The sequence below is a fragment of the Daphnia pulicaria genome, chromosome 1 (genome assembly GCF_021234035.1).
Source record: "Daphnia pulicaria isolate SC F1-1A chromosome 1, SC_F0-13Bv2, whole genome shotgun sequence".
NCBI classification, from domain to species: domain Eukaryota; kingdom Metazoa; phylum Arthropoda; class Branchiopoda; order Diplostraca; family Daphniidae; genus Daphnia; species Daphnia pulicaria.
The window spans coordinates 25774966-25800546 of record NC_060913.1 but is presented as its reverse complement, the minus strand read 5'-3'; the positions used below and the strand labels follow the sequence as shown (position 1 = coordinate 25800546).

Genomic DNA, 25581 nt, shown 5'->3' with positions numbered 1-25581 from the left:
TCGGGGGGAGGTGTCTTGACACGACATGACGTGATCTCAAAACATGTACACACACACCAAACACTTTTTCTTTCTTCCAGGTGGATCGCCGCATTGGAGTATTCGATCGATCGTTGGATCAGGGTCGGCTAGTCATCCAACCCAATTTTTCAAGGAGAACATTCTTCTTCTTCTCTAACCAACAACCAACAACAACAACATGAATGAATATATAAATAACTGTGTTTCTTTTTCGTTACATATAGAACGGAATTCATTCATTTCACACCAGTCCTCCTATTCTTCCCCCCCTCTTTTTTTGATTTCCTCGTGCGTGTTAGTTTTTTCCTCCTCTAACGTAACAAACCGTCGCTATTTTCTCTCCAACAACAACCGCAGACAAAACAGCAACAACGATCTGTGGGTGGGTGCCAAAAAACAGATGTTCTCCTATAATAATCCCATTGTTTTTATCATGTATTTCCCCCCCCCCCCCCCCTTTTTTTTTATTATTATTATTTAAAGAATTTAAGTTTAGACTTTTTCAAAAGAATTCTTTGAATTTTTTTAAATTTTGGTTTCTTTTTTATTATCTCTCGAGGTAAATAATGACACTTTGTTTTATTATTTTATTTCATGGAATTATCGACCTCCACCAGGTGTGTCAATTTACATAAAAGATGGTCAAACAAATTTCAGCTCTCCACACACGCACACACGGAAACACAAAACAAAAGAAAAATTGTGTCAAACACAAAAAAAGTAAAAAGAAAAACGGTCCGTTTCTCTATTTTTTCGTACCGTTTTTCTCAACTCTCTCTATCTCTCTTCCCCGATTTCTTTCTATATATTTGTGTGTTTGAATGTTTGAGCGTGACTCCCGATAACAGCTCTCCCAACCCCTTCCAACTCTCTCAACCAAAAAAAAAAAAATTAAAATTAAGAAAAAAATTTGTTATTTATAAAAAACGATGATGATTTTCATAATCATTCAGTCAGTGACTTGTGTGACATGATGGACGGGAAAGAGAATAAAAAAAAGGAAAATTGGAAAAATTAAAATTCTTATTTGGTGACGTAAAACAAAAATTTTTGTTTTTTGGGGGGAATTATTTAAAAAGGGACTAGCGTCTTGTGTGTGTTATCGTTTTTTTAAATGTTTTGTTTTATTTTTAATTAACGTTTAATTAGCCTTCATTTCAGACGGTGAGATGACGAGTCGGAAGTGGTGCTGGATGCTGATGGCCCCCCTCCCCTGGCGTCGTAGTCGTAATAATCGTCGGTGACATCCTTCAACTGGCGGCGGAGGAAGGCGATTTGAGATTCGAGACGCTGCTGTTCTCTCGTCATGGACTGGCGCCAGCGCCGGCCAGCCGGCCCACCGGTAGAACATGAAGAACTATTAGTCGTCGTCGTTGGCGTTGTCTGGTGATGGTAATCATCGTCCCAGTCTAGACGGATGGCCGGAGATGTTGGGCCGGATGAACTTTGGTGGTGACGCTGTTGTTGTTGGTGGCGGACGTCCCTGAACTGTCTGGAATTCCGGCGGCTGTTGCTGCTACAACTGGAGATGGAAGGCGACCTGGTAGGTGTCATCATCCGCTCGGAATTTCTCAACTGGACGGATGGGTGAGCGACGGACGACCAATGGCAATGGGGATCCAGCGGAGCCGGCGATGGTGGCCGATCGTGTTCGGTTGTCCAGTCGTCTGGAGAACAACTCGTCCGCTGGCTGCTGAGGATCCAGCAGTCTCTAGCTGGAACCGGAAGAGGTTGTTGTTGTTGCTGTGGTGGATGCGGAAGCACTCGAACGTTTTGGCGCGAGGCAAAACGAGGGGTGATTCCTTTGCTGCTGGATGAAAAACTGTTATTCCGGTTGACGCTGCGGGGACGTCGACTGGCGTTCCAGTCGGATGCCGACGTCGTTGCCAAGAGCATCCGCCTGTTGTTGCTATCCAAATATTCGCAATCGGATGATTCCGAACTGGAAGAAGAGGAAGAAGAAGAGTAGACGAGGGCGCTATTCCGGCTGGAACTGCTGCAACGTCTCCTGGATGACGCCGTTTTCCTCAGCCGCCTCCGCTGGGGCTGCAAGCCGGAAGCGGAAGATGCAGAGCACGGACGGCTGTTGTTGTTATTGTTGCTGTTACTACCCTTGACAACAGCCGGATGAAGCAGCACTGAGCTACTCTTTGCAGGATGCAATAACTCGTTTTCTTCCGCCTGGTTGAGATTCTTCCGGCTGGCAAGAAGCAATTCGTCCTTTTCCAATTGAAGTAGAATCTCTTCAGTCTGCCGGATGAGGAGCGTGTACTGATCGTCGACATCCACTGCAGTGGCCTCCCAACGACGTCGATCCGGCGCCGGACTCTGGTGGTACGTCGCCGCAAGTGGCGCCACCGTCGTTTTCATTGGCTGAGCGCCGCTGGCGGTGATGACTCGCAAACGGTCGCCATCCATTAGCAACTGGAGCGAATCGCATAATTGGTCCAGCTCGTCGTTGGCTGCACAGGCGGCCATGGCCGCCGCTACCGGATCGCTGTCCTCTTCTTCCTGTGAGCTGCTGCTGCTGCTGGCCACGATATCCGTTTCTTTGACGGGCGGCGGACACATCTCGGATAGCGCCGCTTCCGGCGTCGAGTCGGTCATCCACGAGACCCGATCGGATCCGGTTGTCGATCCTGCGGACGTCAAACTGGTTCGCACCGGAAGCCAAGGATTGGTGCGAATGGCCGGCCTCGTTCTCGGCGATTGCGTTGACGACGTCGAATTGGATCCCGACGCATCCGCTTCCAGCGTCGACCTCCTCCAAACCGGATCGAGCAGCAGGGCGGCGGAGGCCGTCAACGGCTGGTTGAAATTGGCATCGAACATTCCGTCCTGACTTGGCGAGACTCCATCGGCTGAACATCCGGTCGAGTAAGCCGATTCCGGCGACGACAGCGACGGAGCGTTCATCCGCCTCGACTCGTGATGATGATGATGGTGGGGGAAATCCGCCGTACCGATGGAAGAGCCCGTCGTCGTGTTGGCCTTGCTGCTGGACGACAGCGATCCTTCTCGATTGTCTGTCCGGCTTCCGCCGATTCCGCTCTCATCCGCGAAGCTCTTGGACGTCCAGTCGCTTCCAGTCGGCGAAGGTTCTCCGCTCTGTGGGAAATGAAAAAAACAAAAGGAGATGCTAATCAGCTGTCGACAGGACGGGCGGGAAATTCAAAAAATCCAATTTCCTTTTGTGACGGGCGCAATCAGCCGGCCCGATCAATGATGCATGAAAATACATTTATTCCAGGAAAGGAGCGATAGGATATAATGAAGTGCAACAACAACAGCAACAACATTCCGGTTGTCGACAACAACAAACCTGCTGAATTATGGTGGAACTGGAAGACGACGGAGGCGGAGAAATGGGCGGATCCTTGAGTGGAATGGTTGGTGTTGGTGGTGGAATTTTGGTATTCCAGGCCAGCATGACCGGACTGCGAGTCCATGACGGATGATGATGATGTTGCTGATGGCGGACGAGATGACACGGCGACTGGGCGGACGAGTGCTGCTGCTCTCTGAAATCGTTTTGGAGGCGGATGACCAATCCGGCGTTACTGCGTCCGCTCGTCGAGCACAACGGGACAGCTGGAACAAGATTGACGAGACTGGAAGCCGGATGAGCGATCCTATCAGCCGGCGACAATTCCTTGTAGCTGCCACTGCTGCTGGTGGTCGTCGTCCCTCCTCCTCCGCCGTGATATCCGGAAGCCGATTTCTTACTATTGCTTCCGGATGATTTCTTCCGCGTCAGATGAGATTCCATCCACGATTTGAGCTTACTGCTCAACATTTTTTCGACTCTTATCTTCTTTTCCCCTTTATAGTTTGCCTTTCAACTCATTCCTGCGGAAGGAAACCGGAAGAGAAGAGAAAAAAAATGATTTGATATTTCTTTCAATATAAAAACAGGAAAATTGGATGGAAAGAAGCTCTTCCCCCCTCTGCTTCCTTCCCGTCTACAACATTTATCGATCCATCTTGATCGATCGACGTAAGAAAATTGCATTTATCCATTTTTTAAAAATAAAATTTAATCAAATTTCCCTTAAAAATTTAGGACGATCGGTAAAAAAAACCTGCCGACAGTTTTGAGTGACGTGCTGCTCGTCTCGGTCCCTCCTTGTCTAATAATCGGATCTGGCGGCTCCTTTTTGACTTGGCTCACGCTTCATTTCACAACTGGAAGGTGCGGATTATAGAACAACGTACACACAGCAGCAGCCAGTGTTGGAAAGGCCCCGTTATTGTTTCCACCGTCAGTGCGTTAATCAGGTTCTCTCTTTTGTAGAGCGTTGAAAAATGCTAATTTAGTTATATCTTAGATAGTTCTAGATATATATATTTCTTTATTGCGGGTTTTTGGGTTGTTGTGAGCATTGCTCTGAATTCAATGGCCGGCTGCTGCGGTTTGTGTAATAACCTCCGTAACTTATTTCCAGCGTTCGTGCTCGGACTATTTATTCGATGCTATACAAAGTTGGAAGAAGAAGAAAAAAGGGGGCCGGACATTTTCGGTCGTCTTATGCAAATACTACTACGCCGCACAGTCGAGAAGAAGAAAAGACAAAGAATATCATTTGTCTGTTCTTCTTTTTATTCAAATGCTGCAAACGTAAAAGGGAAAGAAAAATGCTGGATGGGCCGTTTTTGATATTTCCTTGTGAGCGTCTTTTTTGGCATCGTGACCCATCGCCACCAGATGCCAAACTGCCGTCCGCTTTTTCTTTCTCTTTTGCGCTGACTTATCGATCGATATTTATATAGTGAGTGGGGGTGAGTCAGAGCTTTTTAGATGTCGATCGATCCATCAGCTGTGTAGTGACGGGCCCAGGTGAATTGCATTTGCAACCGAGAGAAAGAGCCGGGCATCAGGAGCAGAAATGAAGCTCACAATTCGATTTTCGTTTTACTCGCTCGCCATTCGAGTTCCGTTCCTTTTGAGTGCAAGCGATCAAAGAAGCTCCGGCGGGGTTCGGTGATTGCCAATCGTTTTTCTCCAGGCTGTGACGTAGTAGTCGACGATCGATCGGCCAAACATATAATCTCTCTCGCACAAGAATAGGACGGATAGGAAACTGGATCGACTTGACATCTGCCAGTGTCAATTATAATCCTCTACAACTTTCCCTCTTTTTCTATTTTTTGAAAAAAAGTTTCTTGGCGTCGGGACGACGGGACGCCAGTCAAGGATATCATTTAACAAACATACAGGGACCTTCTCTCTTTTATATTTTTCTGCGTGTGTCGAATGTGCTGGAGCGTGAAAAATCGTGTCGGTTATATCACGCCGAGTCGTCAGTAAATCAATCGCCGATCCATGAAATGTGAAATGGACAACAACAACTTGAAAAAAAGTAAAAAACTGGAACACTGGGAAATTTAAATTTTTTTGTTTTTTAAATTTGTTATGTAATCCGGTCCTCGCTGACAGCTGATGTGCCCAGCCAAAAAAACGAGAACAACAGCAGCAGAACACACACCTGAGACGTCATTTATTATCCTTACAAGAGAGAAAGGTAACTTAATCCGCCAGTGTCAAATGTACACACATAGAAACTAAACAAAAAATTGTTTTAATATTAAAATCTGCATTTTCATTTTTTGAAACGTCTAGTTGTGATGGCCGACTCTCTCTCGACCAATATGGCCAGGCAGCAAGGATCGGCTGCTAGCTGCCTACTCCCGTGCATATGATGGATGCGCTGCGGAGGCGAATGATCGACACACACTGGGGCATTATTATTTCACGAGGTGAGTCATCATCTTGTACATCAAAACATCTTTTCTCATATTCCAGCTACTAGCTAGCTAGAGAAAAGGTGTCACTTTCTTTTAATCTTTTCTGTCCACACACAAACTGTGACACGTTCTGATGTTTATTCAATTTTTATCTTTGCGGTTTTTTTTTGTATTAAAACGGTGAGACTGGCCTCGTGAATATTTTTCGTGTCCTTGCAATCGGGTCAAGGCGCCAAGCAGTTGTTTTCTTTTTTTTTTCTTTTTCTTTAGACTGAGGACTGACCATATTAGCGTTTATGCCTTTAACATGTTTCGCTATCTTGTATTTATGTTTCCAAACGAGCTGCTGCTGGTTGGTTGGCTTGCACGCGACTTTCTACAGCGCGGAGATTCTTCTGCTTTTATTCGCCTCTCTGACAAAAAAGGTTTTTTTTCTTCGACTGATTTATTGTTTTCTCTAGTCTCTTCCTGGGGGACCTTTATGCAAATCGCCGGGATTCTTTTTTTATTTTTTTATTTTTTTCTTGTCACGAACGAAATTTCGTGAACTGTTTTAATCTTTTTTTAAACGGCGCGCGTCCTAATTTACAATCAAGAGAGGGCCAAACAATAAGAGTCCATTCATTCTCGTTGATTGTTTTTTCGTCCATTTTCACGGGTCCTTATCTTATTGTAACGAAATTTAAAATTCCAAACGCGCCCAGCAGAAAAACCAAAATTCTCTCCTCCATCATCGCGCGCCATTTCTTCGTTGTTTTTAAAAGCTTTTTTTTATAATATTCAAATGCGAGAGGAGAAAAAGACCTTGATAAAACCCCCCGACTTGATTCACTCACGGCCGGGACACCCCCAAATTTGGTCCGTGTCGGGACTTCGATCCATCTGGGGATCGAACCATTTGGGGGGAGACCCAAAAAGTAACCAAAAAAAGAAAATGTTCATCAAGTTCTTTTTCGCTATGACATTACCACCGCAGCAGCCACTGGTGAATATAATACATCCCAAATTGGTTGCAGCAGAGAGTCCCGTATTTTTTACAAATAAAATTCGGGAATCTTATTGTGTCAGAGTCGCGTACTGTGTTTGACTGCTGTGACTTTGATTGAAACGAAAACCTTCGCCCATCGATCCACACAAGTAAAAAATATTTCTTTCCAGGCCATTCTTTTTTCTTCTTTCAAATCGAACACAATGGCCATGGATCGATTCCAGCCGAGGTTACAAGGGTAGAGAGAGAAAAACGCCATTCAAGCGGACTGTGGCAGTATACACATATGGAAATTGAAGAAGTGAGACGACACCCAACAGTTTTTGAGAGTCGATCGTCAAGTATCAGACGCTCAGCAGGAAATGTTTTTTTCGGATGGGAATCGGGAGGTCTGTGCACGGGCTCATTATTCACGCTTGTGTATAGTCTGCAATTGCGCATGTAGTGATACCCCCGAGGGGGTTTTTTTTAGGCCTAGACTCATGAATAATCATATCAAATTTTTCATCTAAGAAAGAAAAAAAGTCTTTTGTAGAGCATCGAGGAATATAAATAAGAAAGAAGAAGGGGGGATCGCATATCCCATTTACCAGACGACTCTCTAGGCGATACACATGTAATAACGGACCCCGGCCGCGAACCTCATCTCTCACGTATTATCGGAATCAGCCGAGCGTGAATCACATATAGCCTACCATCCGTACGCGCACTCACACAACAGCGCACACACTGTGTGGCTATATCCAAAACAACAACAAACTCTGATGAGGTCACTAACCCGACTATCAGACAGTTTTTTTTTATTATTGATTTCTTTTTTTGTTTTAACTTTTTAAAATTAATGATTTGAAAAAATATAAAAATAACTTTCCCTTTTTTTTGCGCGAATTTATCAAAAGAAATTTCACCCAAAAATAAAATTGATTCGAATCTTACCTTATTTGGCGCGCTAGAAATGTACAATTTGTTTTCCCGTTTTTCGCACACTAGTCGCCAAAATTAAATTAATTTTCCCAGGAATCGCACTGAACGTCGTGATTTTTTTAGTTGACGAAACTTATTTTTACTAAAACTCCCCAGAGAGAAAAAAATGAAAAAGCCCAAAATGATCAAAAACACGTCCGCTCTCGTGAACGGACGTGAGCCAACTGGCTCTCTCTCTCAGCTCCGTGCTGTGTGCATGTGTGGCGCCCACTGCTGGGCCGTCCTCTCTCTCCTCTCCGTTCACAAAAGAAGCCCAAACGAAGCCCTTCGGGGGCTTCACGATGGCGTCAGCTTATAAGTCTCTTCTTTTATTTTTCCCTTTACAAAAAATAAAGTAAGAGAAAAAGCTTCTTCTTTTATTCTTTCACGAGTTCTTTTCTACATGTACGTCGTACTACACATTCTGAATGTAGCCAAAGAGTCTCTCAACTCTATACAAGTATCTTTTTTTGGTTCTAGCCGCTCGGTATTAGTAGACATGAATAGAGCAGAATCAAGTTGCCGAAACTCTTGGGCGCCTCTAGAGATGGTTGTGTAGACAACAAAACTAAAATAACAGTGCAACGGAATAATAATAATACCAACCGACCGAGTCTATAGATACATCCAGAGACTGTCGAGAGATAGCGCATTCACACACTATTAAGTTTGCCCAATCAGCCGTGCACTCGAGCTTTATACACGGCGTATCTATATGCTAGTATATATTTATAGACTCTTGTATACTACATCTTTGGCAGAGTAGAGAAAGTATCTTGTATGAGAAATAACAATAGAGAAACAAAAAAATAAAAGCGGCCATTTCCATTTTCCTTTTTTTGTTGTTGTTGTTGTTGGTTCAATCTCATATCTTATAATACGTCATATATATTCTAGTTTAATGCTATTTGATAGATTGGTGGGTAGTGATATTGCCGGAGCCAATACTTTGATGGGATTACACATACGTACGTACCGGTACGTGTACGACAGTTGCAAAGTATAAAAAGAAATTCTCGAAATGTTAATGGAATGTTGACGTGTTGAATAGGTCGCCTAATCACCCCCCAACTAAAGAAAGAACCACTCGTCAGGTCTATTAAGGTTATTAGTTTTATTTTTATATTTGGATAGCCCCACCCCATTTCCCCCCCTCCCCATCCCCCATATCGATTTCAGAATAGACTGGCGATGACGGCTGGTTACCTAACTGCTGCGACTGGCTGATGGACGTGCTGAAATTTTTATTTTTATTATTTCTAACCCCAGTCGTAATTTTAGCATTTAGGCTCTTTCTATATTTATTTATTATTTTTTTTTCCCGCGGTCGATAATCACGTAACATTCGGCCGTGACGATGTCCGCACCTTTTTCGGTATTACACGTGAGTTAGAGAGAGAGAGGTGGGGGCAGATATCTAATAACCAGAGAGGAAGAAATGATTTACACGTCAAAAGAGGAGGACGTTGTAAAACATTCACGGCGGCTTCTACACACACACACATCTTCTTCTTCTTCTTCACAATTCTCTTTTGTGCATAAATAATTCGTCGTGAGGAGAAGACGAAAAAAAAAGTTGTTTATTTTTTCTACCATCCGGATAGAGCCCCTCGAGGGTTCTATGTACAGCCTTCAGAATTTGATTGTATTTACTACCACTCGATATTATTGTCTAGGGATTATTATATTATATCGTTGGTCTCTCTCTAATCGGATTTGTCAATAGAGGTGAAACTATTCTCTACAATTGTTGTGTCTAGAAAAAACTTTTGTTTGTTTGTTTGTTTGGTTCTCAAGTGATTATATTCTCCAACCAACTTTTTTTATTATTATTATTATTTTCCGGAAGATAAAATACGGAAACCTAAAAGTTTCACTTTTGCTTTATCCTTTTCTCTTATTAATAATCTCACAGAAATAACGAAACTTTTTTTTCCGGGAAAGAAAAAAAAAATCCTTCCGGCTTAACATCTACTCCGCACTTTTATGTTGAATGGAGATGGCGCTGGGATCGGGAAGCGCGTGATCCGCCCGCGGAATACAACAACAACAACACCAATCAATCCCGCGGCCTCGTATCGTATCATCACATACGCACCTCTCTATATATGTACGCGATTGTTCTATAGGAGCTCTTCAATCCGGTCCGGTTGTTTTTCGTTCCCGTTGACCGCCGATGGCGGCAGCCACTCTCTATACAGTTGCGCCGATGGAATACGTAAGAGCGGCACCCCTTTCTCTCTCATCCAGCTCATTACACAGGAAAAAAGAAAAAGAAAAAGAAAAAAGGTTTTATTTTTTAGAATTTTCTATCCGTTAAAAATAAAATAAAATAAAATAAAAAAAAGGTCATTACCATCATCATAAATCCGCCATTAGAGACGGACAGGAGAATCGCTCATCATTCCCGGCACATACTATACACTACACACACTCCATGTATACTACCACCCCTATATATTCTCACATTTCCCGTTTGGTCTCTTCTATAACAAACGGCTCTCGGTTCTCCGTAGAGATAAATAAATGCATGAGTCTTTTGGATTAAAGTTCAGCCCTTTTTCAGTGATGTAATGATATTCTCAGCAGCAGCAGCAGCAGCAGGGCCATAATTGGTTAATTTTATGTTTGGAATTGCCCATAACTGGATCGCCGTGTAATAACAAATGGTGAAAAGAATATCAAATCATTTTTCCTTCTTCTTTTTCTAACCGGTTGGAAGATTTTTGTGAGCCGACGACGACGACAGGCCGGCACAAGTGAAGAGCCGAGATGTTTGCGAGAGTCATTCATCAGTTTCAAATGTCTACGACCGGCGCTGCTGACAGCAGCAGCCAAGACAACACACGAGAGAGGCTTAGACGACAGCGGGAATCTGCGCCGTGAGCCGCCAGCAAATCAAGAAAAAAGGAAGAAAACAAAAAATGTTGTTATCGATCGAATATGTGACGTCCAGCTCTTTTCTTTTCCCCCTGGACAATGGACAGTCGACACTTTATTTTTTGGACTATTCAAAACGCGTTAGTTTAGTCGCCATGGCAACATATACTAACGTCGAAATTGTTAGTTTTATTTCTCAGGTACGTTACACACCGATTATAGACCGTGTAGAGAAACAATCCCGCGTGAGTTACGGTCGATTCATCATCCCAGCGCAGATTTGTATACAAGGTATTTTTTTCATTTTTATTTTTGTGTTCAATTGGAGATTGCGCAACGCGCCCGGCGTCAAGTAAAAAGAAAAAAAACTGTTGGACGTTGATGCATTTGTATAGGGGAAAACCGACAACAACAACAACAACAGCACACCGGTTAAGGATTTAATTTCGCCCATATCCAGTTGGGTTGTGTTAAGTGTCTGCCGTTGAAAATCGCCTCGCCTATAATAGTAGCAGCTTAATAGTTATATTCTTCAACAAAGTTTTGGCTGGCTGCAGTGCTGCTGCCTTTTGGTTTTTCTCTCTCATTTGCATCAGCCAACTGTGGCCGATTATTGGCCGGTTGCCAACTCGAATCATTTTCTATACACCAACTTGTTAAAAATTTTGGTTTCAGCTCTTTTGTGTTATTTAATCCAATGGGATTCCGTGTCCATGTCGCATTGAAAATCACCACAGACGCATCTTCTTCTTTATAAGGACATTTCACATTTTGTTTTGGTTTTCCTGGATGTGGGAGGGGGGATAGTATCGACCTTAAAACCCCCCGTTGTTTTTAAAAAAAATATTCTTCTTCACATTTTGGGAACATATGAGAAAAGTCGTTTGAATATTTTGTCCATGTTATTGTAGAGCTCGGGATTGGGTTGAAATTTTCAAAAAACGTACCGAGAAATCTCTTTTGTGCCCAGCCAACAGCTCCAACAACACATTGTTCGCATGTAGACTCATTAATCATCGTGAATAATAATGATTAGTTCAAAAGAAAAACCAGACTCTTTTTCGTTCCATGTTATAGCCTTCTGGGTGGGTTTAGTACATAACAATGGCTGACGTGTGTGTTGTCTATGCCACACGATCGATAATTTCCCCGCTGGCTCTTTTTTTTGGCTATTAAAAATCAAAATGAATTAGGATAAAGCTAACTGGGCTCCTTTTGGTTAAAAATGTCCTTTTTAAGAATTTCGTCTGGAATTTCGTGTAATTTTCAAGAAAACGGGACCCCGAAATTTGTTCTTATATTGTCGCAATAAACAGTCTCGTTTTTGAAGTTTAACCGGTTGCGCGCATCAGCAGTTGAATATAACGAAATAAAATTGTATAGGACACGTAGGGCGGGTACACACACAACCTTTAGACTGCTACGACTATACGTAGGAATGTGTTATTCCACCACGACATTTTCGAAACGGCCATGCCAGGAGATTGTTGGATCATCCAGCTGAGAGAAACGACGTCTGAGCACCAGCACCGGGTAGGAAACAAAATATAAGAAGAGGTCTTGTTTATAGCGCTTGAGGCGCCCATTGATATAAATCAGTATTCCAATGACTCGGGTAAGATCCTTCCATGAAAAATAAGAAAAAATCCCCTCCGACTAAATCAACAAGGAAAAAGTTAAAAAAGAAAAGAAAAGTTTGTGTGTTTTTAGTATTATTTCCCCCCATTTTTGGGGGCGACTTGTGCGCACTGGCTGCTGGCTGCTGTGCTCCATTCGACATGGAATCTAATTTTCTATTTAAAAATATACAAAAAGATATGGTGGGCCCTCGGGGGGTCGCTACTGACCGAAATTTTTTTGTTTCTTGGTTTCTTGGTGCTCTATGGCATCTCTCTCTGTGCTAGACTCGTGTATTTATTTGTTGGGCCCCCAGGCGCATTTTTCGTGCAATCTCAACAAACGTGAGTCAATATTACGTTGCGTCTTTTTAATATAAAAGAATAAGATTTTATTTTATTTTTTCCTAGAAACTTTTTTTTTTTATTTTTTTGATTTGCATTCCCCTCCTTTCCCTTTTTTGGAGGGGTCCGTTTTGTTTATCTTCTCTCCCACACGCATTTTCAATGATACAATCACAACAACAACAACAACAGAATTTTTTTTCCATCTCCGACGACTATGTCAGAAAAATGGGAGATAGAGAGAGCAGAGAAGCCTTGTTACGTATTATTATTATTATATCAGTTTTGCGGATTCACTCACGCTTGTTGTTCACGGCGGATATCCTTTAACGTTACGCCTTCTCGATCGTTTCGAATTTTTCGGCGTTTCTCTTTTCCTTTTTTTATAAGGCTGCCATGATGATAACCTTTGATCCAATTGACGAATTTATCGATTCCCAAAAATAAAACCCATTTTATTCAAAATTGAATTTTGATTTTCTGGCGCGCGAAAATTTTTAAAAATTATTTTAAAACAGCTGGAAAGTTTCCAGGGCGTTGTGTGTATTTTCTTGGCTATTCAATTTGCCATAAGCATCAAATTATTTGATTTTTATAGTGGCAGTAAAAAAATATAGACAACTTTTTGGCTCTTTTGTGTGTGTGTGTCGGGGGTGATGGACGGGTTTACTATCAACCCAGTCGATCCTAGATGTATCCTGATAGATGTTGGTGATTTGCACTGCTGCTGCTGCTCAATAGAGAAAGGAGGGGGGGAGCTCTTCAAAGTCCCGCGGGAAATATTCACGGATAAGATAGTACATTACGTACCGGATCTGGTTGGGATCCCTCCTCCTCCTACCCACTCGAAAAGAGTGATGGTGATGGGTCCCCCCCCCCCACTTGTCCTCTTGAAAATTGCGTATAATAACTTTTTGTGGCGCGCTAAAGGTCACAAATAATATCGACTCGCCGGGTTTTTCGGTTGTTGTTTTGTTGCCGTTTCTGGCTTTTTTTATGAGGACTTGCTGATTATCTGGCCGTTTTATGACAACGCGTGGCCTTAGTTAATAATAAGTAGTAGACAGTCAAATAAATGAATATTTATTAATAAATTAAATGCACGCATTCTTTAACCGCCGCCAATACAATTCCTCCGTTTTTATTTTATCGGGACTGTTGGTTTGGATTCTCGACAGATGGCGTTTGATGTGTGTCTCTATTCACCACCGCCAGATGGCTATCGAGTACAGACAGCAAAACATCTGAACGAAAATTCAATTCAATCTGTGAGAGTGAGACGAGACTGGATAATTGATCATTTGTTAAATGAATAAATCACGATTGAAAAATGTCAAGTAGGCGAATGCAACGCTACTGAACAGTTTGATCTTTGATAAAGTTAGCATGTCTTTATCTGGTTTGGCGGGTCGTCCTAAAAGCCCACTATGCTGCAAAAACGTGAACAAATAAGCAATGACAAATTCATTTGGCATAATGGTATGTAAAATGTTAGTCATCAAATTTCTTTTTCAGTTTTTAAATCATAAAATTTTCAAAACAGGATCTGAGGCTGGTGCTTCTCATCACCGTTAACACCAGACATCAGGATCTGGAGTGAGAACCTGGGTTGAAAGGAAAGGTATTCTCTAGTTGAGTATAACAAAAATGTAAATTACCTAAAGTGTGTTTAACTAATCTTTGGCTTAATAAGGCGCTGCATGCTTCAGAATCTGATCAGTTCTTGTCTGTTCTTAGAGGTAGCAGAAAGTGTGTACTGAAAATACCATTGTTCAAGGATTCTTCATGGAGTGAACTACACAGCCATCAAATAAGCATCACAGCAATTTTGTGTATGAGGTAAGTCATCTTTCAGTTCTAAATTCTTGATATAGAGACTATCCCCAGTTGCCTAAAGTCATGAGTGTGTGTTATCGTAAACTGTTTGGATAATATTCTGGTTACAGTTAAAGAAACACTGTTATCTACACCGTAATAACCGAACTGACCGAACGACTATCACTATGAGCTTAAGATCAGATATTCATCGACATGCAATTCTTTCAGATTATCATTTCTTTCATCAAGGGTCAATTACCGGTAGGCATACTGTTGAAGCCTACACAATTTTTGTTTGATTCAGGCAATTGATTTTTAAAATTCCGATTTTATCTTCTGTTTTATTTTTTGGCAAACGTATTGCAGAAAGGGGATACTAATAACGGAACCCTTTTTGAAGGTGAATTAAAAAAGAGGTTTTTGAAGTGCTACCAAACTATTACGGATTTTTGACGCGGTTAACAACAGGGAAACTGAATTGCGATTGCTTACATCTTCTTTCTCGACTAACGCACGTAACGTTATTTTTATGACGAAATTACTGAATCTTTCTGTTGACGACCAATTTGAATAGGTGTTTATTTGTTTTGGTCGGTGTACAAAATGCCACTCGGACAAGGACGCTTATCCAAACGGACAAAAATAGGATGAGGAACATCAAAATTGTCGAATTGAAAAATTGCTTTATTTGAATATCTACACTTTTAAAAATCTTTAACAATTTTAGTCGTAGAAGGGCTCTATAGGGGGTATCCCAATCGCTCACTGACTGGTATAAGCTTCGGGCAAGGCGTGAAGTTCCGGGGACCTCCATCACTCGATTCGTTCAAGAACTCTAGACTCGGTTGGATGGCCTAGGCGATAGGCAATCAACTACTGCTGTTCATCAGATTTTTGGCGGGGGACTTTATCATCGATAACAGTTTCGTGGACTCTAACGGGAAGATTTACTAGGGGATAGAATGTTCAGCCATCCGAACTCGAAATTTTTCTAAGTTGAAAGGAATTTTTGCACGAGTCGGTCGACTGCTGTTGGAAGGGCGCAAACGATGTCTCAAGGAAGGAGATATACGGCTGCCTACTGTTGTTTGTTTGTTGGTTTTTTTTCCGTTTGTTTGGCTTTGTATGTGGGATTTTCTGACCGTTCGATGCCTTGAGGCAGAGTTTTTTTTTCTTGATCAAAGATTACAGTCTCAGGTTTTTTTCGTTTTTTTCTCTGCCTTCAAGTGTCAACAGGAACGATCCCTCCGACAAACTAAAATTGTCGTCCACGGTCCATCCCATGTTGAATTAACAAGTCAATTATTTCATTTAAATTGAAATGTCGATAATGACTACGTAACAAAGTTATGGCATTCAATTCGTCTTTGGTTTTGCAATTGACGTCGATTCCATGTTGAATTAAAAGTTGAATGATTTCAATTAAATTTTCGTTTTTATAGTAACGACATAAGTAAAGAAGAGAATTCCATCCGTCGTTGTTTTTGCAATTGACGTCGATTCCGTGTTGAATTAAAAGTTGAATGATTTCAATTAAATTTTCGTTGTGATAATAACGACATAATATAAGAAGAGCGTTCCATCCTTCTTTGGTTTTGCAGTTGACGCCTATTCCATGTTGAATTAAAAGTTGAATAATTTCAATTAAATTTTCCTTTTGATAATGAATGCAAAAGAAAAGAAGAGCGTTCCATCCGTTGTTGTGTTTGCAATTGACGTCGATTCCGTATTGAATTAAAAGTTGAATGATTTCAATTAAATTTTCGTTTCGGTAATGATGACACAAGGAAACAAGAGCATTCCATCCATCGACGGATTTGCAATTGACGTCGATTCCGTGTCGAATTAAAAGTTGAATAATTTCAATTAAATTTTCGTTTTGATGAAAGCCACATAAAAATAGAAGAGCGTTCCATCCTTCGTTGGTTTTGCAGTTGATGTCTATTCCATGTTGAATTAAAAGTTGAATAATTTCAATTAAATTTTCGTTTTTATAATAACGACATAAGTAAAGAAGAGCATTCCATCCGACGTTGTTTTTGCAATTGACGTCGATTCCGTTTTGAATTAAAAGTTGAATGATTTCAATTAAATGTTCACTTTGGTAATGTCGACAGAAGAAAAGAAGAAAATTCCATCCGTCGGTGGTCTGGGAATTGATCTCCACAAAATTGTTGAGTTCATTTATTTTTTTATTTGTCAGATAAAAAAAGGGTGGCACGCCTTCTTCGTTTGTGCAATTGATATCCATACCTTCCTGTTCAAAATGTGTTATTTCTTCCAAACTTGGATAGGTATCCCGCGAACATAGGGCGAACAACTGGGTTTCAAGTTGACTCTAAAAAGAATATGAATAACTTTTAATTGGTTTACCTAAACAATAATAGTTAAAGGCTTTACCTTAATTTGTTTGAGAAATTCTACAACTTGTGATGATGTTATTCTATCCACGATATTTTCATTTAGCATTTTCAGGATTAGATCACGGGCACATCTCGATTGTATTTCTGATAGTAAATTTTATTCTATCTCATTATTTTTTAAAGTCTAATTTGATTTGACATAACTTACTATCCAGATTAATTGGTTTGTTTTTAAGTATGTTAGAGAGAATGTTTTGGCGAGAACCAAAAGGATGAAGACCATTTGAAAGATAATATCCAAAGACAAGGCCTTCTGCAAACACATCGTTCTTGATTGTACCCCGTTGCGTTATTTCATCTTCGGTGTCGAGTAGTCTCAATATTTCTGGCGCTAACCATTTCTCTGTCCCCTTGATTCCACTCATAGAACAAGTTCCTCTTTCATTCACTGGTTTACTCAGTCCGAAATCAGCCCATTTCAATAAAACGTCTCCCTTTTTTGGATCTTCCCAGATGAGGACGTTTTCAGGTTTGAGATCGCGATGCACCAGTCCCATTTTGTGAATATACTCCAGTCCGACAGCTAATTGATAAAGGACCGTTAGCGATGGGGGCATCGGCCCACAGTATTTATCTGGGCGCCCATCTTTCAGAAATAATTTTTCCAAAGAAGCGTTGCACAATTCAAGATAATAATATCTGTAAATAGTCAATCAAAGGCATTTTTCACTCTATTTTTTTTTCAAATTTGCTTTGTCTTTTTTTACCTGAAATTTGCGTCACTCTCGGCGTGAAACAATTTGATTACATTCGAGTGATCAAGTCGCTGCAACGCCTCCTCTCCTTGTGTGTTGCTTGCGATATGAATTAACTGAATTCGCTTGACGGCAACCGATTTTCCACGCCATATACCTTTACATACGATACCATAACTCCCTTCACCCAACTTGTTGCCGAGATCCAAATTCCTCACTTCGTTCGACATTTCCAATCAATCTGATATTTCTGAAATGTATTTCTTTGTTAAGGTTTCGTAAATTGAATGTGTGCTCTTCGATTTTCACCAGCTAAATGAGTTGACTGAGTAATTCGTATCAAGGAATTTGGGTATAGGGCGTTGTCGTTCAGATTGCAGCTTTATCATGTTGTATTGCTTACCTTGGCGATTTTATCAAGGTAAAAGAGCTGATTAAATTTGTCAAGATAAATTCTCAGTTCACTTTTGCTTATGTCACTTGCAGGAGATCAGAGGGATATTTAATGTCGAGTCAATAAAAATTTTTTGTTATTTTATTATTTACGTACGCTTTTCTTTTTATACTTAAAATTGGATTAAAAATTTCCTTAAAACAAGTAGTTTGATGGGGTAACTGAAGTCAGGATTGGGTTCCGAACATCGTTGATTTTGCCAGTATTCCCGTGACTAGTGGAAATAGCGATGCATAATGCATTGCCGAAGCAACTAGAAAAGTCCTAATTTTCGTTCAGAGATGAGTCAAGACCTGTAGAAAGAGTCAGATCAATTTCCTCCAATCAGAGGAGAACATCGAATCTGCTGTAGATCAATATGGTTTTGGTGTTACAGTAGATACATTTTGGTTTCAGTTTTATTATTCATTTTGCATGACAAAAAATTGAATCAAGAGAAATCAGTTCCTCTGTTATATCGTGGGTAAGGCTAACTAACATGACAAATGACTTTGGCGGGATTAAGTCAGAACAGTAAAAAAAAACAATTAAAAATTATATCCTTCTTTCATACTTTGGATCCAATTTTTTGTTGTGCTTGCCCAAGTGTTTCTCCGTTCGATGCGTTGCAGAACTTCACGTTGTTTTTGTTTTGTCTTTTCATATGCGATGTAAGTTAACGTATATGGCGTCACATCGCAACAATTTTCAATTAGAAGTCGAATGATTTCAGTTAAATTTTCTTTTTGTTCACTTTGGCACAAGGAATGCATGCATTTTTTTAAGTCGCTGTAATCGCTCTCTCTATAATAAGACCGTAAGCCATAAAAATAAGTTTTTCCTTCCCAGTCGTCTTCACTAGTGACTTCCATTTCATGCTGAAGAAAAATTTGAACAATGTCAACTAAATTTTCTTTGTGGTAGAATTGACACAAGATATCAAGGGCTGTTCTTCCAAGGCGACCATTGCAGTTGACATCGATTCCGTGTCGAATCAAAAGTCGTATTAAGTCAATTAAATTGTCTTCTTGATAAAATGTGCATAAATAATGTAAAGCATTATTCTTGTAACCGTCTTCGCAATTCACTTCTATTCCATATTGAATTAATAGTTGGGTTATTTCAATGATATTTTCTTCTTTATAATATCGAAACAAATGGTAAAGGGCATTGTGTCCCAAATTGTTCTTCCAATTGACATCGATCCCGCGTTGAATTAAAAGTCGAATTATTCCAATTATGTTTCCTTTTTGATAAAAACGAAAAATCGTCTGAATGGCATTACATCCTTTCGAGCCTTTTAAATTATGGACTTCACAACCCTGTTCAACCAAAAGTTGTACAATGTCAATTAGATTTTGATCTTGAAGACGTGCTTGAGGAAGTAATTCAAAGGATTTGAAAAAATTAGGGATGCTGTGGGCCTTGGGGTCATATCCGTGTTCGATGAAAAGTCGAATTATCTCATTAAAATTTTTGGGTATAAAAGAAAAAAAATATGGGAGGACATAATATCCATTGTTGTCTTGGCAATTGACATCGATTCCATGCTTGATCAACAAATGAATGATTTCAACCAAATTTTCCTTTTCTTCTAATCTATTACACAAGGAAAAAAGAGCGTTCCGTCCGTGTCTGTCCTTGCAATTAACATCGATTCCCTGTTGAATCAAAAACTCGATTACATCAATTAAATTTCCTATTTTAGAATTCTGGCACAATGACATGATTGCAGATTCGTTCTCGCAGTAAACTTCAATTCGATTTTCGATCAAATATCGAATAATTTCAATTAAATCTCCCTTTTCGTAAAACCTGCATAACATATTGAGAGCATTAAGTCCATTCTCGTATCTGCAATTAACGTCAATTCCATGGTGAATCAAAAGTTTAATTATTTCTTTTAAATTCTCTTGTTTGTAACCGCAAACGGAGCTTAGAACGTTGTATCCAAGCTCATTCTTGCAATTTACGTCGATTCCATGTTGAATCAAAAGTTGATATATTGGTATTAAAATCTCTTGTTTGTATTCGGTAAAGAAAAAAAGAGCATTTTCTCCTCTGAAGTATCCGGAATTCATGCAATTGACGTCGATTCCATGTTGAATCAAAAGTTGAATGATTTCAATTAAATTTTCGTGTTGATAATTACAAAGTGACATTAGAGCATTGTCTCCAGCCAACTTATTCTTGCAATTAACGTCGATTCCGTGTTGAATTAAAAGTTGAATGATTTCAATTAAATTTTCGTGTTGATAATTTTTACATATGATAATAAGAGCATTCGATCCGTCTTTGTCTTTGCAACCAACGTCGATTCCGTGTTGAATCAAAAGTTGAATGATTTCAATTAAATTTTCAATATGATAGTGACGACATAATTAAAGAAGAGCATTCCTTCCGTCGTTGGTTTTGCAATTGACGTCGATCCCATGTTGAATTAAAAGTTGAATGATTTCAATTAAATTTTCATTTCGATAATTTCCACATATAAGGAGAAGAGCACTCCATCCGTCGTTGGTTTTGCAATTTACGTCGATTCCATGTTGAATTAAAAGTTGAATGATTTCAATTAAATTTTTATTTTGATAGTTACAACATAAAAGGAGAAGAGCACTCCATCCGTCGTTGGTTTTGCAATTGACGTCGATCCCATGTTGAACTAAAAGTTGAATAATATCTATTAGATTGCCCTTTTGATACCCTTGACAAAATAAATGCAAGACATTTGATCTCATGTCAGCCAAAGTGTGGCTAAGGATGACGCCATTCTTAAGGAAGTGCCGCACTATTTCAACCAAATTGTTATCGCCATCCTTTTTTTTTCCTGCTAACAATAGAAGTGGAGTCCATCTTTGTTGACACTTGAAAAAGTTGACATCGACACCCTTTTCCAGTAAGGATTCAACATCCTGTAAACTAGGATAGGTATCACTCGAACATAATTCCAAAAACTGCGTTGGCTTAGCAATCTTAACAACATATGAATATATTTTGTAATTTATTTATTTAGTTTTTACTTTAGTTTTTACCTTTTCAGAGAGTAGTTCAACGACATCTGACGAATTTATTCGATCTTCCGGCTTTTCTTTTAACATTCTCTTGATTATGTCATACGCACATGGTTGACATTCTGTTCCAGTCAAACGAAACATAAGTTTTAATGAAATTTCCGCATGATTTATTTGATAAACAAGGTAGTACTTACTATCCAGATTAATTAGTTTGTTTTTAAGTATGTTAGATTGAATTTTGTGACGAGAACCGAACGGATGAAGACCATTGGAAAGATAATATCCAAAAACAAGGCCTTCTGCAAACACATCGCTTTGGATTGTTCCCCGTTGCGTTATTTCATCTCGCTTGTCGTCGAGCAGTTTCAATATCTCTGGGGCTAACCATTTCTCTGTCCCCTTGATTTCACTCATAGAATAAGTCCCTCTTTCATTCACTTGTTTACTCAGTCCGAAATCAGCCCATTTCATCCGAGTTAGATACAAATTAGACGTACAGATTAGAACGTTTTCCGGCTTGAGATCACGGTGGATCAGTCCCTGTTTGTGAATGTATTCCAGGCCAGTAGCTAATTGGAGAATGTTACGCAATTGTATGGGCAATGGGTGGGCCTCCAAGAATTTTTCTGTGTCCTTGTCTTTAGATAACATTTGGTCCAACGAGCCATCACACAATTCAAGACAGTAATATCTAGAAATAGTTGTTTTATTACCTCATCAGCTCATTGATCTGCTTAGATGATAGTATCTTACCTGAAATTATCGTCACTCTCAGCGTGAAAAAAGTAAACGACATTCGGATGATTGAGTTTTTCCATGGCTTCTTCTTCTTGGGTGCAGCACTGATGTAGTTGAATTCGCTTGATGGCCACCGTTTTTCCACCCCAGTCTCCTTTGCAAACGATACCAAAACCTCCCTCCCCTAATTTGTTTTTGAGATCGAAAATCTGCGACATTTTCGACATACTGACTTTTTGAAAACTTTGAAAACTATTCCTTCACATAAAAAAGATGGTCTTTGTTGTATTGAATGCAACAGCCTTTTGAATTATTTGCCCTTGACGCCTATAATCAAAGTGATAAACCTAGTCCTGGATGGCAATTTTATCTTGTTGTGTTTGTTGTCTTGGCAATTTTATCAGGGAAATATAGCTGATAAAAAATCTTGAAAGAAAATTTTTTTTTGTCCCCTACTCATTGGAAAGTTAGAAATTTCTAGCGACAACTTTCGAACAAAAATTTTAAATGACGGGAGGGAAAATGAGGTATGCGAATGTAATGGTTTTCATCGCCCAGCTTTATTATAACCAATCGTGGAAAGAAAAAAGGAAAGGAAAATCTAAAATTCTGACTCACGACAATGGTTGAAGTTGAAAATTCCATACTCTTTTTAGACTTTAAATAACTCATCTAACTGATAAAAGAGAGAAAAAACAAACAATGTTAAATGGAATTTTTTGGGGGAGAGCAATAAAGGAGAGCGGATCAAGCGACTAAAGCTATGAGTGCCGTCCACCCTTGCTGTACCTGCCAGCCCACGCCCGGTCTTTGCAGCACATCGACACATGCATGGGCGGCGCAAAAAAGAGAAAATGCTGGGGGTGTAGATGAGATTTTGCTGGCGTAATATTACTTATAGGCCCTTATACGTACATAGCATCAGTACGGTGGATGTAGATAGCAAGGATCGGGCACGGATGCTTATATTGCCTTTAACGGTATTTCAGATTTACCGATAATAACAACATAGCCTAATACTTATATTATTTTTCTTCCTTTTTTTTAAATGTTATGCATGGTTATTTTAAGGGTCAACACGGGGTAATATTTATTTTGATTTTGTCATTGTACATTTTCGTTGTAGTAGAATAGGCCTGCCATTCGATTATTAACGACATTACGATGGGTGTCAGCGGTATATAACTAAAAAACTATCTTATTGATTAACACAGAATTTTACCTGAAATCTCGCTCAAACTTGATCAAGGTCTGAAGTGCTGAAAACTCAAACTCTGTTTTAAGAAATCGTCGAACTTGGGAAAATCGTTATCGTCATTAACAAATTCTGCGCCGACATTATTCTGTGATGATTCCGGCTCTTTTTTTTAAATCATTGTAGAATATCGACGGGTATTGAGGCCGTGATGATGGGTCGATGGTGGAATCCATGTTCTCCGGAGGAAAGTAAGGCGAAGGTGAAAAAGTCGGTGATGGATAAGATGGCGTTGTGTAACCGTAAATCAGTGATTCGGTGTAGTAAGCTGTAGGAGAGACGGAAGTAGGGCGGTCGACACTGGGAGTCTTCTTAGGAACGTAAAGTGGAACATAAGGTTTGAATGCTGATGCATAGTTGTAAATAATCGGAGCGAAATAACTGTGAGCTGGAATAGGAAAATGTGACTTAGATTTGTGATTTGTTTTGTGATTTGATTTCGGTTGATTTGGCTCTTTGGGCCATCTCATTGGCCAGAATTCACTGTAGCGCCCGTTGGGGTTAAGTTCGTCAAACTCCTCTGTCTGACCACTGCCAAAGGCACTCATTGAGTTTCTGTTTTTATCTTTTTGAATCTTCGCGCCGTATTCTTTCGCCAAATTGTCGCCATCGTGCCCGACCACTGCCACAGCTAATTGAGTCAGTAGGACAGGAACTAAAACCTGTGTTAAATTAAATTAACCAAACGGTTATTTCAGTCAGTTGAATGAACTTCACTGTAACTTACTTTGAATGTGGCGCGTTTCATCTTTTCAAAATTTTGTTGATTTACGTTTGTATCTTGTTATCCGGTTTTCTTTGAAGACACTGCGTTGAAGTTGAGCTCGAAGACTCGAATGATGGATGAATGTACGACTGCCACGGACTTATATCCATTGGAGAAAGGCTCCACTTTTTTCTCAAACCGTAAGATGTTTGTCCTCAGCATTTTCCCTTGTCGCATTGTCCCTTGTTGCTTTCCCGATCACCGCGTCGTCTGTGGTTTTTCTTTCTGGCACTTCTTCTGCTGATCAGTTCTTCTTGCTGTCATTTCCAACTTTCAATGGTTGTTTTGAGCTGACGACTACGGCTCGTAACTTTTATTTTTAAGCTGATCCATCAACATCATTTTTCTATGAACGAAAACGAACCACAGAAAAAAAAGAGAATAATTCGCCCGAGATCAAAAATCTTCTGGCGATAGATTAAGTTTATTTGGACTCTCTAGGCGATACACATGTAATAACGGATCCCGGCCGCGACCCTCATCTCTCACGTATTATCGGAATCTGCCGAGCGTGAATCACATACCTTCCATCCGTACGCGCACTCACACAAAAGCGCACTTTGCACTGTGTGGGTATATCCAAAACAACAACAAACTCTGATGAGGTCACTAACCCGACTATCAGACAGTTTTTTTTATTATTGATTTTTTTTTTTAGCTTTTTTATAAAATTAATGATATGAAAAAATGTAATAAAATAACTTTCACTTTTTTTTGCGCGAATTTATCAAAAGAAATTTCCCAAGAAATAAAATTGATTCAAATCTTACCTTATTTGGCGCGCTTGAAATGTACAATTTGTTTCCCCATTTTTCGCACACTAGTCGCCAAAAATTAATTTCAATTAATTTTTCAAGAAATCGAGCGCAGTGAACGTCGTGATTTTTTTAGTCGACGAAATTTTTTTTATTTTTACTAAAACTCCCCAGAGATAAAAAAAGGAAAAAGCCCAAAATTATCAAAACACGTCCGCTCTCGTGAACGGACGTGAGCCAACTGGCTCTCTCTCAGCTCCGTGCTGTGCATGTTTGGCGCCCACTGCTTGGCCCTCCTCTCTCTCTTCTCCGTTCACAAAAGAAGCCTAAACGAAGCCCTTCGGGGGCTTCACGATGACGTCAGCTTATGCAGTCTGTTCTTTCTTTTTTTCCCCTTAGTAAGAAAAAGCTTCTTCTTCTTTCCTTTCACGAGTTCTTTTTCTACATGTACGTCGTACTACACATGCTGAATGTGTCTAGAGCCAAAGAGTCTCTCAAGTCTATACCAGTCTCTTTTTTTGGTTCTAGCCGCCCGGTATTAGTACATGAATAGAGCAGAATCAAGTTGCCGAAACTCTTGGGAGCCTCTAGAGATGGTTGTGTATAGCAAAACTAAAATAACAGTGCAAGTGTGCAACGAAATAATAATAATATACCCCGACCGACCGAATCTATAGATACATCCAGAGACTGTTGTAACTTAATTAACCTGTGACCCGCTAGATATTTGAAACATATGCAGTGTATTAGTTCATGGAGACTTTCAGCTCCCCCCGCCTTTATTATAAAGTAGGGTTTAGCCGCTGTCTCATTTTCAACTTTTTCCTACTATTTGTTGTTCCTGCTGAACTATTTTTCGTAACACATTTTTTCAACTTTTTATTTACATAAGTTACAGCAATCCGTTTGATGGGAGGAACTGCCAATGTCCATCTAAGTGTGGGTGCTGTACTATTGACGTTTTGCAGACTATCCCGTCTGGCGTATTCAACTTTTCTGTGGTTGGAGCTTTCCTGCATGGATGCCTGACCGTATTTCCCAGGCAGCTAATAAAAAAAAGGTAGGACAACTTTGATCTCTATTTCTTCCTTTTAGACTATTTGGTGACGTTGATGATATAAATCGA

The 25581-nt window shown here is 40.0% G+C and overlaps 5 protein-coding genes and 1 long non-coding RNA gene across 15 annotated transcripts in view; 2 read left to right on the top strand and 4 right to left on the bottom strand.

The window, feature by feature from the left end:
• LOC124314010 overlaps positions 1 to 961 on the top strand; it is a 379219-nt gene extending 378258 nt beyond the window's left edge. For all 9 annotated transcript variants that reach the window (XM_046778973.1, XM_046778955.1, XM_046778963.1 and 6 more), the window contains one exon: positions 81 to 961. In XM_046778973.1, coding sequence (XP_046634929.1) covers positions 81 to 132 — 52 coding nt within the window. In that variant the 3' untranslated portion in view covers positions 133 to 961. The remainder of the gene's footprint in view (positions 1 to 80) is intronic.
• Positions 492 to 24563, bottom strand: LOC124314658 (flocculation protein FLO11-like). Of its 2 annotated transcripts, none has more exons than XM_046779936.1 (3): positions 24471 to 24563; positions 3344 to 3870; positions 492 to 3129 (listed from the first exon to the last, which is right to left on the bottom strand). In XM_046779936.1, the coding sequence occupies exons 2-3, from the start codon at positions 3815 to 3817 to the stop codon at positions 1174 to 1176; spliced, it is 2430 nt and encodes an 809-aa protein (XP_046635892.1). In that variant the 5' UTR covers positions 3818 to 3870; positions 24471 to 24563; the 3' UTR covers positions 492 to 1173. The 2 variants fall into 2 exon arrangements, with proteins under 2 accessions (XP_046635892.1, XP_046635884.1); XM_046779928.1 differs by lacking the exon at positions 24471 to 24563 and adding an exon at positions 7691 to 7977.
• Positions 5088 to 6174, top strand: LOC124320156. Its single transcript, XR_006913790.1, has 2 exons — positions 5088 to 5543; positions 5642 to 6174. It is a non-coding gene; the product is annotated as an uncharacterized LOC124320156 (long non-coding RNA).
• LOC124314872 (probable serine/threonine-protein kinase irlC) lies at positions 15551 to 17959 on the bottom strand. Its single transcript, XM_046780290.1, has 4 exons — positions 17507 to 17959; positions 16948 to 17438; positions 16777 to 16883; positions 15551 to 16714 (listed from the first exon to the last, which is right to left on the bottom strand). The coding sequence occupies exons 1-4, from the start codon at positions 17722 to 17724 to the stop codon at positions 15632 to 15634; spliced, it is 1899 nt and encodes a 632-aa protein (XP_046636246.1). The 5' UTR covers positions 17725 to 17959; the 3' UTR covers positions 15551 to 15631.
• Positions 18912 to 21988, bottom strand: LOC124315431 (serine/threonine-protein kinase/endoribonuclease IRE1-like). The gene is made up of 4 exons (XM_046781108.1): positions 21695 to 21988; positions 21136 to 21632; positions 20960 to 21060; positions 18912 to 20899 (listed from the first exon to the last, which is right to left on the bottom strand). Exons 1-4 carry the CDS (start codon positions 21904 to 21906, stop codon positions 20309 to 20311), a joined length of 1401 nt encoding a protein of 466 aa, XP_046637064.1. The 5' UTR covers positions 21907 to 21988; the 3' UTR covers positions 18912 to 20308.
• LOC124316882 lies at positions 22521 to 23737 on the bottom strand. The gene is made up of 2 exons (XM_046782726.1): positions 23662 to 23737; positions 22521 to 23596 (listed from the first exon to the last, which is right to left on the bottom strand). The coding sequence occupies exons 1-2, from the start codon at positions 23680 to 23682 to the stop codon at positions 23018 to 23020; spliced, it is 600 nt and encodes a 199-aa protein (XP_046638682.1). The 5' UTR covers positions 23683 to 23737; the 3' UTR covers positions 22521 to 23017.
• Positions 24564 to 25581: the final 1018 nt, after the last annotated feature.